This window comes from Molothrus aeneus, chromosome 2, assembly GCF_037042795.1.
Source record: "Molothrus aeneus isolate 106 chromosome 2, BPBGC_Maene_1.0, whole genome shotgun sequence".
NCBI classification, from domain to species: domain Eukaryota; kingdom Metazoa; phylum Chordata; class Aves; order Passeriformes; family Icteridae; genus Molothrus; species Molothrus aeneus.
Window position 1 is genome coordinate 7,823,275 of NC_089647.1, and position 12,120 is coordinate 7,835,394.

Below are 12,120 nucleotides of genomic sequence, written 5' to 3' on the forward strand. Positions count from 1 at the left end.
TGTTTTAGAAATGCTCCTGAATTACTGCTTCTGTGGTGGTTGTATCTCAATAATGCCTCTTCAATTTTTGCCTCTGCTGGCTTTCTGCAAAGTTATTTGTTCTGTCAACTTCTATGTCTAATATTGCTGCTCCCATGAACAAATTGACTTGGATGAAAAAATCAACCTCTGTATGGTTTGTGTGATTTGCATGTCTCAAAAAATCTTTTATTCTGGTTCATGTTTTGGAGCTGTGTAGTTATCTCTCTCCAATTCAATATGGTTGCTAGTACTTGATATACTTCTTAAAAATTATCCTAAAGCTGATTTTTGTCCAAGTTTAGACTAAAATCACAGATTAAATGATTATATACTTATTTATTTATGGTCTTCTCTCCCATGTGCAATCAGATGCTTGGAAAACATCTGCTGCTCCTACTCAGGTTTTTGATCTCATAAATTTTCTAACTAATACTTTGGTGCAACAAATTCATCTTGTTTGTTTTTATTGTTGTCGCTTTTTCATCTAAAAGTCATTACAATTTATGTTCATGCTGGTTCTCCATCTTTTCCCAAAGATCAATCTTCAATGCCAGCAATGGTGGAAAAAAGTTACATTTGTTATCCATTTTGAGACTTTTGTGTATGTTTTACAAATGTAAAAATCCTCTTCACCATCTTAAGGACTTTAGGGTTATAAAGTCAAGATGTTTGTAATGACAAGAAATAACTTTCAAGTCTGGATAGTGCTTGTAGTAATTAATGTAATCTTTGTGCATGCATTATCCTAATTCTGTGTGAGATACTATTTTTATTTGCGAAAATGCTGTGCTCTTTTCTCACAGTATTTAGCTTGCAGGAAATAGCTTTCTGTGAATTTCATGCTGAGTCAGAATAAGATACAGCAAACGTTTGCACAAAATTGCTTTTTTGTGACCAGTTTGCCAGTTTGTAGGACTTTTGATACTTTTCTATCCCTTGCAATATCAGAGCAATCTCAATCTTTTCCATTCACTGCAAACCATCTCACCTGAGAAGTAATAAATATATGAAAGGTTCTTCAGAAAAGCTCCTGAGATCTTCCTAGTGTCGTGTTAACTTGTGAATTGGATGATTTGAAGCAGGGGAGTGTAGCAATGGAACAATAACCAAAAAAATCTTGCCATGTAATGCATTCCCAGGAAAGGTGTTGAACTGAGGGAATTCACAGTGAGCTGATTCACATTTCCTAAATTTGGAGGTTTTGAATTGGTAGTAATTCTATCTTTATATGCACAAGTGTGTATTTCTGTGCAGTGCTTGCAGAAAGAAGGGGAAATATTAAAATTCTATGGAAGTTAATAAGAATTGGCTACCTTAGTGAGATCAGGATTTGCCTTTATAGTGTGTCCATAGCCTCTCCTCTTTTCTTCTAATACCACTTACTCAGGACTTAAAGCATCCATCATACGAAGAAGTTTTTTGGAGGAAGGAAAGTGGTAACATTCGTTTGTCAAAAATGGAGTTTATTCCTTGTGTCATAATTTCTCCCTGAAATTGCTGTTTCTGATGTCTGTTAAATGAAATGTAGGAAGGGTCCCCTTCATTACCTTATGCCTACCATGTGCATAGGTAAATTGTGGTGTGGTTTGTGCAGCATTACCTGTTCTGTCTCACCCAGCAGAGGGTGGCTGGAGAGACTGCCTGCTCCTGGCCTTTTCTCTGAACAGAAACTTGATAGGAAGTGGGGTTTGTAGCTATGCTGTCTTGGGAAATTGGTTAGAAAGAAATCGTAACATTGGCAAGTGTTGAAGATGTGAACAAAACCAGTTTCACTACATCTTGTGTTGGCTGATTGAGATGGGTGAGGTCTGCAGAGCTGTGGCTTGCCGGAGATGCACATGAGGGTGTCAGAGAGGGATGTGCTGTGGAGGGTGAACAGTAGAAACAAGATGTGGGTGTCTTTGGAAGCTACAGAGACCAATGCCCAGGGAGAGGAGGTGATGAATACTAGGAAAACTGTTGATGAAACTATTTTATTCCTTAATATCAAAATCTGTTCATGAATATTTCCACATGCTTGTTCATTTTGGAACCCCTTTTATATTTTGATTACATCTCCATGCTTTGTGTATGTGTGTGTGTTATACCACATTCCTGATGTTCTGAATTTCAAAATATACCTCCTCAACTTTCCCTTGGTTTACTTTTTAAATGTGTAAATTTGCAACATAGTAGGTGATTTGGTATTCTACTGGTGACATGTGTTTTGTCATTAATTGGGAAGGGCAGCTTTTCAACAGCAATTATGCCTAAAAATTGCTATAAATCCATAAAATGTTGGGGAGAAGTTCTTGCCTATAAAAATTTTATTTCCTTTTCTATAGCATCTTTTCCCACAGAGAGTAACAATCTTCAGAGGGGGAAAGGAAAATTACACCAGCAAATATGGGTAGTAAAATATAGTATATGTGTTCAGACACTACCCTGTTAGATGTCTATGTAGATAGTTGAGAGTTTTTACTAACCTCCTTTCTCCAGTCTTAAGATTTTTTGCCATAAAAAGGCAAAGACTTAAAGACAAATCTTTTAGGGAAAGGTTAATGAAAAACAGGGAAGAAGTCATTAAAACAAAATGTTCAGTACAAGTACCACATATGCAAGTAGAGGACATGGTATAAGGAACTCTAGTTGGTCCCAAGGTTTTTAAAGCTTAATAAATATATTTCAGCTGGGAAGTCCTGAGATTCCTTCTGTCTAATTTGAGGATGTGGATTGAAGACTATCGCTTTGATGGATTCCGGTTTGACGGCGTTACGTCTATGTTGTATCACCACCACGGCATTGGTGAGCCATTTATCAGCTCTGATCTCAGCCCTCCTGGTGCAGCTCTGTTCTTCCAAAGTTCACTGTTTCTCAGGGGGGAAAAGGGGTTTAGCACAGGAGCTAGAGGGGCTTGTTGGTAGAGCTTGAAACTAGATGGGAAAGGGACAAAAGCAGGCTTGCTAGTGATGAGCAATGGGATGGCACAACCAAAACTTGAGGATGGAAGCATTAGGAAGATCATTCAATCTGCTCCACAAGGTGTCAGCTGTAACAAACCATACTGGAAGTGTTTCTGTACCAACACACATGTGAAGAACAAAAAAGAAGAGCTCAAAGCTTTAGCCCAGTCCCAGGGTTGTGACATGATTGGCATAAGGAAAACGGGTGGGATGAGTCCTGTGGCTGGAGTGCCACAGTGGATGGCTGGATGGGAGCACAACACAGCTGGCAAAGGTGTGAAGAAGATTCCTAAACAGGTTCAGAAGATTCCTAAAACACCTGGATGATGCAGGGTGTGATTCTGGGGCATGGTCCTGTGCAAGGCCAGATATTGGACTCTGATCTTAATGGATCTCTTCCAGCTCAGGATATTCTGTGAATGATCAAAAAAATCTGAATTTGCCAATTTTCTTGCTTTGTTGCTATGAGGATAGATGGAAAATCATTAATATGTTCTGTGCTTATAAAATGAAATATTGAGTGAAATATGTGTTCCTAAATAAAACTTGACCCTGGCTTTTAAAACTTCTTGTCTTATTAGGCACAGGCTTCAGTGGAGATTACAATGAGTATTTTGGCCTACATGTGGATGAAGATGCTTTGTGTTACCTGATGCTTGCCAATCACATGATTAATACCTTGCACCCAGAATGCATAACCATAGCAGAGGTAAGATCATTTTGCCATTCTCAGTGACATTAATATTGATTAGTTTGCTTTAGGATGTGAATTTCCTGTTAATTATCAAGTCACGCTTTGGGTACTCAAGCAGTGACACGAGCTGAAAAATATTAATTAGCGGGCAGACTTTGCCTGCTGGGAAAAAACAACCTGAATATGCACTCTGGGAATTTTCTCAGCATTAATAGATTATTAATTAATGTGGCAGTTTCTTTTTCTTTTTTTTTCCTTCATCACCTTGAACTTGTAATGAGAATTGTTTTTATTAGTTTATTGCTTGTGCATGATAGCCATTTGTCAGTAGTGCTCTGTGGTGCTAAAAATTAACAGCCCTAATGATCTTTTGCATATTTTGAATTATATTGGTATATCTGACAATTACCCTTCAAATTAAATGCAATAAACTTATAGATGTTAAATATATAGGGTAATTAAAATTTATTATTAAGTTTCTCCAGGTTTCTAAAGGAGTAAATAGACTATATTACTTGAGTTGATTGAGATAAATTTTTTTGACTGAAAAATGTTTCAGGCACATGGAGCTTTTAAGAGTATGAAACAGCAGAGCGTTCAAAATTCTAATTTTCACTATTATTTTCTTTATCCAGAAGAAAAATCATTTAAACATAGAGGATTCTTTTCTATTATCATCTTTAAATAATTCATTTTGTTTAGAGGAAAAAGTGATATCTATCTCATACCATTAGGGACTATATGGATTTCTAATAAAAGGGTTTGTGATGCTTAAGAGTTCTCTATCTTCAAGAAGCAAAATACTGCTTTATTTAATTTCTTATTTATAGTAAAGTCTTCTATCATAGACAATCACTGCTAAGAGCTCAATGACAAGATACCAAAACAGCATCTGGGGAGCAATCAGTAGCAAACTGGAGGTGGTTTCATTGAGCTGTAGGCTTATTTGAAATTAAATCAATTAATTTTCTAGGTAGGCCTAGATTATAAGCATTCCTACCAAAGAATTTGAGTTTAGTTGCCTTGTATTACCTGGCCTAAGGATTCTTTTTTTTTAATAAGATGTGTCTTCAGTTTCTCATGCTTAAGTTGAGAGTGCTTCTTTTTCAATACATAATTTTCTGCCTCAGGAAGTCGCTACATGAATCATAGAATTGATCAATGTGCTTCATGGTTAAAGGAGAATTTCAGAATGAGAAACTATTGACATAATTGAAAATTACAAAAGGCAGTGAAGAATGTCTGCTTGCCTACAGAATCAGTGCCATGTGAGAAAAATGTTTTTCTCTGGCTATAACTAATGATAATATATTCCCTAATTAATGTAATTAATTGATGATTTTACAGCTTTTTAATATTCTGTATATTCACAGTCTTAGTAATTGCTAATTTTTTAGGTGTTACTGAGTATACACTTGTTTTTAATTTTGGTCTTCCAAATAAAGCGGTGATTAAAGATCTTTATAATGGGAAGAAAAAATGCTAAGTAAAATTATGTCATGCCTGAAGTATTATAGACACAAACAGGCAAAGAAACAGTATATTGAGGTTGCTGTTTTTATATGCAGCTCTTCTCAAACTTGGTATGAACAAATGCTTTGAAATTAGCTGTTTAATTGTAGCATAATAGAATGGCCTGGATTGGAAAGGAACTTAAAGATCATCAAGTTCCAACTCCTTGCCGTGAACAGGGACATCTTAGACTAGGCCAGGTTGCTCAGAGCCCCATCCAATCTGGCCTTGAACAGGTTCTCTGGGCAACCTGTGCCAGTGCCTCACCACCCTCAGAGTAAAGACTTGCTTCCTAATATTTTATCTAAACCTCCTCTCTTCCTATTTGAAGCCATTCCCCCTTGTCCCATCAATACATATCCTAGTGAAATAGTGGGCTCCTTTCTGGAGCCACTGGAAGGTGACAATTAGGTCACCACAAAGGCTTTTATTCTCAGGCTTGAACAATCCCAATTCTCTCATTCTTTCCTCATAGCAGAGCTACTCTACCCCTGATCATCTTCATGGCCCTCCTCTGAACTGGCTCCAGCAGGTCCCTGTCCTTCCTGTGCTGGGACCCCAGAGCTGATGCAGCCCTGCAGGTGGGGTCTCAGCAGAGAGGGGCAGAGGGGAAGAATGCCCTCTCTCTCCTGCTGCTCACATTGGACACAGCCCAGGACAGATTTGGATTTCTGGGCTGCAAGAGCACACTGACAAGTCATGTTGAGCCTCTCACTCACCAGCACCCTCAAGTCTTTCTCAGTGGCTGCTCTGGATCTGTTCTCACCCACCTCTGGATCTGGTTCAATCTCTGGTTGCCCCAACCCAGGTGCAGCCCCTGGGACTTGCGTCTTGCTAAACCTCATGAGGCTCCCATGGGCCCACTTAAACTGGTTCCAACACAGAACTGAGAAATGTGATTCCTGTCTGAATCCAGCATACATGCCCATTCTACTGCCAAAACCCCCAACATTTTGGCAGTGACACCAGCCATGGAGCAATGTATGAATAGACTCAGTCCATCCATTTCTTTCAGTGTTACTGCCTTTGACTAGGATTAGAGAAAAGGGCTTCTGCCTCAGCTTCCCTTACCAACTGTCTCAAGGCCCTGAAGTCCTTTTTGATCCCCCTTGGATCACATGTTGTCACTTCATTGCCCCCTCTATGGAATATCAGTACCATGTTGTAGTCTGAGGGCTGTACCAGGCTAGGAGGTTTCCTGGTGGAAGTGCATCTGATCTACTCAACTAGGTATTTATGGTTATTTATTTTATTGTATGTGTGTGTGTCCAGTTAAAAATTGTAGACATAGATATGAATGCTGTTAAATTTGGAATTTTACTTCCCAAAAATCTGGCTTTAATTATTTTGATTTAAGTAGATGGGACTTGCTTAAATCTCAGACTTGGACGTCCTCCAGACTGGCATCATGACATTACAGAAAAAGGCTTTTGTTTCATATCATCATGTCCTGTATGACCTAGAGACCAAGAGACTGTATCTGTCCTTTCTGACTGATTTAGGAATGTTTTGAAATTTTTATCACATCTAAAACCCTGTAAAGAATTTACACTTCACTATGTGTTTTTTACAGCCTGTGGAATGTGGACAGAGTTTTCTGTGTGATCCAATGGCTGCTAACTGAGGGAGGATAATTCCCTCCTTTGATCTCCTGGCTGTGCTGCTCACGCAGCCTGGGATGTGCTGGCCATCCCTGCTGCCAGGCCTGGCTGCTGGCTGAAGCTCAGCTTGCTGCTGGCTCAGAGCCTCAGCCCTTTCTCCCCAGCAGAGCTGCTCCCCAGCCTGGCCAGCCCAGCCCCTATGGATGCAGGAGGTGGCCCATCCCAGGGTCAGGATTAGCTTGGTGACATTCTGACATTCTGTGTGACATTTCTGCTGATTGATTCCTCCAGCCAGTCTCTCTGGATGGCAGCCCTGCCTTCCACCTCTGGGATGCCATCCATGAGCTTCCTGGTGATCTGGTTGATCTCTTCCCTTATGTCCATCTGTGTATGCCTGTGTATGTGTATGACTTGAAGCATAAATATCTTTATTCACTATTCCAGTGCAGCAATTGGATTTAAAACTGGATTGAATCCAGCAAATCAGAATGAGCTTCCTAATTAAGCCCTGGTTCTAGTCAGTATTAATTCCATAAATTCTCTTGTGTAGATGCAAGAGGTGTTTGTTAATCCATAGCTGCTGTTAGTGAGAAGCCATTCCCCCACAGAAGTTACTAAAATTGAGTGCTGATGGATATTTTGCAATTATTGGAGACTTGTATTTTTTGTTCAGATAACTTTAGAAAAGAATGCTGCATGATAAAATTGCCTAACAACATGGTGAAATTAATATTTTGAGAACGTGGAATTACAAATTTAAGAATATTCAGCATCCATCAATATGAAACTGGAAAATTATGCAGTAAGACCATGTCACATTCCAGGACTAGCTGGATCAATAGGTTGGTTTTGATAAAAAAATAGAGATTGTATTTTTCTTCCTTAGTGTGCTTTATATTTAACCTTTTTTTATGCCATTCCTTATGCAAAATATCAATAAACAAAAGGAAGGTTTAATTTGTCTTTTGTTGACGCTGTACTTTCTATTGATTACTTGGAGCTCAAGAGAGCTAATTATTTCAAACTCTGCATCTACTGAGGTCTCTTCCCGTTTAAATATTTACTGTATTAAAGTATTCTGAGGCAGTGTATTTGATGAGAAAAGTCATAATGCTTTTCTCTGTAACTTTTGCATTCAAACAGCACATCTGGGTGTAGTAATAGCCGACTTAAATTTATTCTGTTCTCCTTTAAACCAGGTCAATCTGTGAAGCTGCTTTTGGAGTGTTTGTATATCAGGATTACTGGTGGGAAATATGCAGTGATATTTGCAGTGCTGTGGAAATGATTCTGTGGGTGTTTCATCTGTTCCAGGATGTTTCTGGAATGCCAGCTCTCTGTCGGCCTGTGGCAGAGGGAGGAGGGGGCTTTGATTATCGACTTGCCATGGCCATTCCAGATAAGTGGATACAGGTGAGGACTTCTTAAAAAAATACATACTGCTCTTCAAAGTGGGATGTTTCTCTGTCAGTGCATACACATAAACACTTCTGAATCCTGCTGACAAGTTTTGCTTTCTCTTATGTTAATGTGCTATTGAAATAAATTCTGACAGGCTTGAGCACAGGTATTAGAGGCTGAAATGAGAGCTGTCAGATGTTATGAACATTTCAGGTGAGGAAGTTCAGGAGCTGGGATTCACATTCCAGCTGATAATTGTTTTCTTAATACAATACACATAAGCTCAATTTCTTTGAAATGACCTGTGCCTTGCAACATCTGTAGAATGTGTAATCTATATTGAATGTGAACAGGTAGATAAAAAGTTAACCATATGCATATAAATATATAAAAACAAACAAGCAAATCACTCCAAAAACATGCACTAAACCCTCCTGATGCTGGGCATAGAAATTGTCATTGAGTATAAATAGACCTGAAAGTTTAAGCAAAGTAATTGTAGGTGAATTACACAAACACCTGCAATTGGTACGGGGGGGTTACAAAACTGAATGATATAAATCTGTAATAAATTCTGACTACACTAAGGATTTTTATATCACCTTTTCCTTAATATAGAGAATCAAAAGAAAAGGCATAAACACTAAATGATCTGAAAAGGCTTCTAGTGATATTTTAGAGAACATTTTTCAGTTAGCTAGAATATTGCACCCAAATCCTTTGCGATGCCACGATGATCTGAAAACAATAAATGTATATGACCATTAATGCTTCAATAAATACAGTATGGAGCTAAGAATAATAACAAAAAAATTAGCTTACCTTCAGCATCTTTCAATTTTGTAACTAGGAGGTAGAGGGCCAATTGAAAAACAGATTTCAAGCCTCTTTTCAGAAGACAAACTTGACAGCTTTTCCAACAGAGACACCATCATTAGAACTTGTAATGTGTAATTTAGACGTTTAGGTCCTGGAATGCAGTAAGGACTCTTTTTTTTTAACACTAAATACCTAATTGTGATGTTTTGTGGGTTTCTTGGAGTTTTGTTAGTTTGTTTTTTGTTTTGTTCCTTAACACACTTTAGGGCAGGCAAGATGAGCAATTTCCTAGGTAAGCAAAGTGCAAGTGGCCAAGTTTAAGTTACATGGGAAAAAAACCCAGACCATAGAATTTTACAAGTGCAAAAAAATTGCAGTCTAATTTAGCAATCTCTGATATGGTCCGCTTCATTTATTTTGCAATACTTGGATAGGAAACATAATTGTGCTGCAGCAAGTTCTTTAACTGGAGAAAATGTCAGTTTCTCCAGCTTAAACGTGCACTTGACATGGGATAGCATGGGACACTGATGGGATGTTGAGTGCAAATCAGTTATGATTGGCATTGTACAAAAACTTAATGTGATGTAGGCAGGAAGCTTCTTGCCAAAGAGACTGCAAATACTTGACCAGAGTAGAGATGTGGAGTTAGAGAAAGAGGTGGTGCCAGAGTTTGTTACCACATTTTATGAAGAGAAAAATAAAGCTGAGATGGTTGGAAGGGAGAAGTTCAGCTAAACAGTTTATGAGCAGTTATCAAGCTCTCCTAGACTGCTTACTCTCTCTCCATTTTTTAAGTACATACCTGTTCATAGGAAATTTTCTAGGCAACTTGCTAAAGTCAGTTTAAAAACTGAAGAATCTCCAAGAGATTCCATGAACTAATTCTGAAGAATCTGTAAAAGTAAGAAAGATAAACTGTTTGGCACAACAGTGGTTGTACTAGTTAAGATTCAAGATAGATGTAATATGATGTATATGTAATATGATGGTACATAGGGACCTCGATTTGTTCAGAGCCAGAATTTATGGACTTTGAAAAAAAATTTACCTAAGGAGGAAGAAAAAGACTGTTTAGGAGTATATGGGCAGTTACAATTATAATGTTAACTTTTACAGCATGATATCGGCCATCTTGGTGCTATTGCCTTTTTATCACTTCTATTGTTATGTCTATATATTTGTGTATATTAATTTAAGTCATAGGGATCAATGGAGGTCTACAAAGTGGTGTACAAAAAAAAGAACAAACTAACACTGAGATTGAGCTAGATTTAGCAGAGGAAGGAAATAATGTGATACGAGGCAGAAAATTCCTATTAATAGGATTCAATTTAAATTGCTAAAAATCAGGAGGTAGCACCACACTGCCTGGTGGTTAAACTTCATTTGGAAGCTCCCATATGCCAGGATTGCATTTCATGATACTGTGAACCAGGTAGGTCTGTGCCCACGTATTTCTTCCTTGGTTTTGGTGCAGTGCTCTCTTGCAGGTCCTATCAATCACATTATCCACTTTATCAGAGGATTCATGTAATAAATGGCAAAACCTGTTGTCTGAGCTTCCTTGGGGAGGTAGAGGAGAAACCAAGTATTCTAGGTATTATATTTATGTGGGAAAGTTGAAAAGAAAAAGAAAAAGACAGCTCTTTGGATTATCAGAGAGAGCTCATCACTTCAAAACTTGGGAGCATGAGAATACAGTTCGCAGTCCATTGGAAATTTCTGTGCCAAGATAATGTTGCATGTTTTTAGGTAAAGCAGTTTTTCAGTGATCTTTATTTCATTTCTGTAGATAATTAAGGAGCTGAAAGATGAAGACTGGAATATGGGCAATATTGTGCATACATTGACAAACAGACGGTGTGAAGAAAAATACATTGCTTATGCAGAGAGTCACGACCAGGTATTTTCAGTTGTTTGCTTGTTCATAACCAAGGAAAAGGTCCTGTTTAGAAGTTTGGTGATTTGTTTGTTTTGTTTTTTTAAATGAGAAAGGAGTTGAGGAAGATGGCAAGAATTTCAGAAATGGGTAGATTTGGACTAGTGCTCTTTTTTTTGTACGTTTTTGTTTGTTTGTTTTGTTTAGGTTTTTGTGGTTTTTTGTTTGGTTTTTTGGTTGTTGTTTTGCTGTGTTTTTATTTTATGATCCTTAATTTTAGTAAAAGAATTCTCCCTGGAGTCCGTGGGTAATATTGGCTTTCAGTTTTGTTTTGTTTTTAAGGAATGAGTTGAAGCTTCTTATTTTGCCTGCCAAAGAAGACAGGAAGGTGTATAATGCATGCAGTTTCTGTTAAGTAAATTGTAACATGACTTCTGATAAGCGTAAACGATACACCAATTTAAAAAATTTGTTTGTGAGTTGTTTTCCCTTCATGAAAGACATTCCTCTCTGGAAGGATTGAAATCATACTCTTTTGAGACCTAAATGAAATATGCTGTAACAGTTTGGTTCAAAGCACAGCAATTATAATAGTTATGTGTGAGAAAAAAAGAAAAAGTAATGATGAGTTTGGATAACACTCATCTCCCACAATCCTTTTAACCCTTGTTTCTGAAGAGTCAGAAAACATGTAATTTGGGAATTGTACAATTAACATCTTTAAACCTTTCATTAAAAAATTCATATTTTATTTAATAACCTATCTTTCCTTTATATAATAGAGGTTGATATTCCATTTCCTGTACTTTCTGCGATAAATGTCAACAGAAATGTCCAAAACAAGTTGTATATTTTAAAAAGAGCATTCTGAGTTTACAATTCATTTTGTGTGCCAACTTACACTCTAATCTCAGAGTCTGTTACAGTGTTCATTTAATGCATGATCCTGATAAAGAATTTCAGAAATTACTTGAAAATATATATTATTCTGTGATAAGCTGCTTTCAGCAAAGTTGATTCTTCACCCTAAAGCACAGCATAGAACATTACTGTTGCTGTTCTTTTATTTCATGGTGACTTTTAGCAATTGAGTTGTTTTCCATATCACTTTGCATTTTCTGTTTAGAATGTCATATTTAGGGGAAAAAAAAATCTCTTTGTTTTTAATTAAAAGAAAACAATGATTACAGATGTGCATCAGGCGGATTTGTGAAAAGTAGGCTAAAGAAACAAAAAGTGTGGGTAAAA

At 37.5% G+C, this 12,120-nt stretch overlaps 1 protein-coding gene across 1 annotated transcript in view; it reads left to right on the forward strand.

Moving 5' to 3' along the window:
* Nucleotides 1-12,120, forward strand: part of GBE1 (1,4-alpha-glucan branching enzyme 1) — a 138,194-nt gene that overhangs the window by 81,284 nt on the left and 44,790 nt on the right. Inside the window, exons 8-11 of the mRNA XM_066571923.1 lie at nt 2,690-2,805; nt 3,545-3,672; nt 8,085-8,183; nt 10,786-10,896. Coding sequence (XP_066428020.1) covers nt 2,690-2,805; nt 3,545-3,672; nt 8,085-8,183; nt 10,786-10,896 — 454 coding nt within the window. The remainder of the gene's footprint in view (nt 1-2,689; nt 2,806-3,544; nt 3,673-8,084; nt 8,184-10,785; nt 10,897-12,120) is intronic.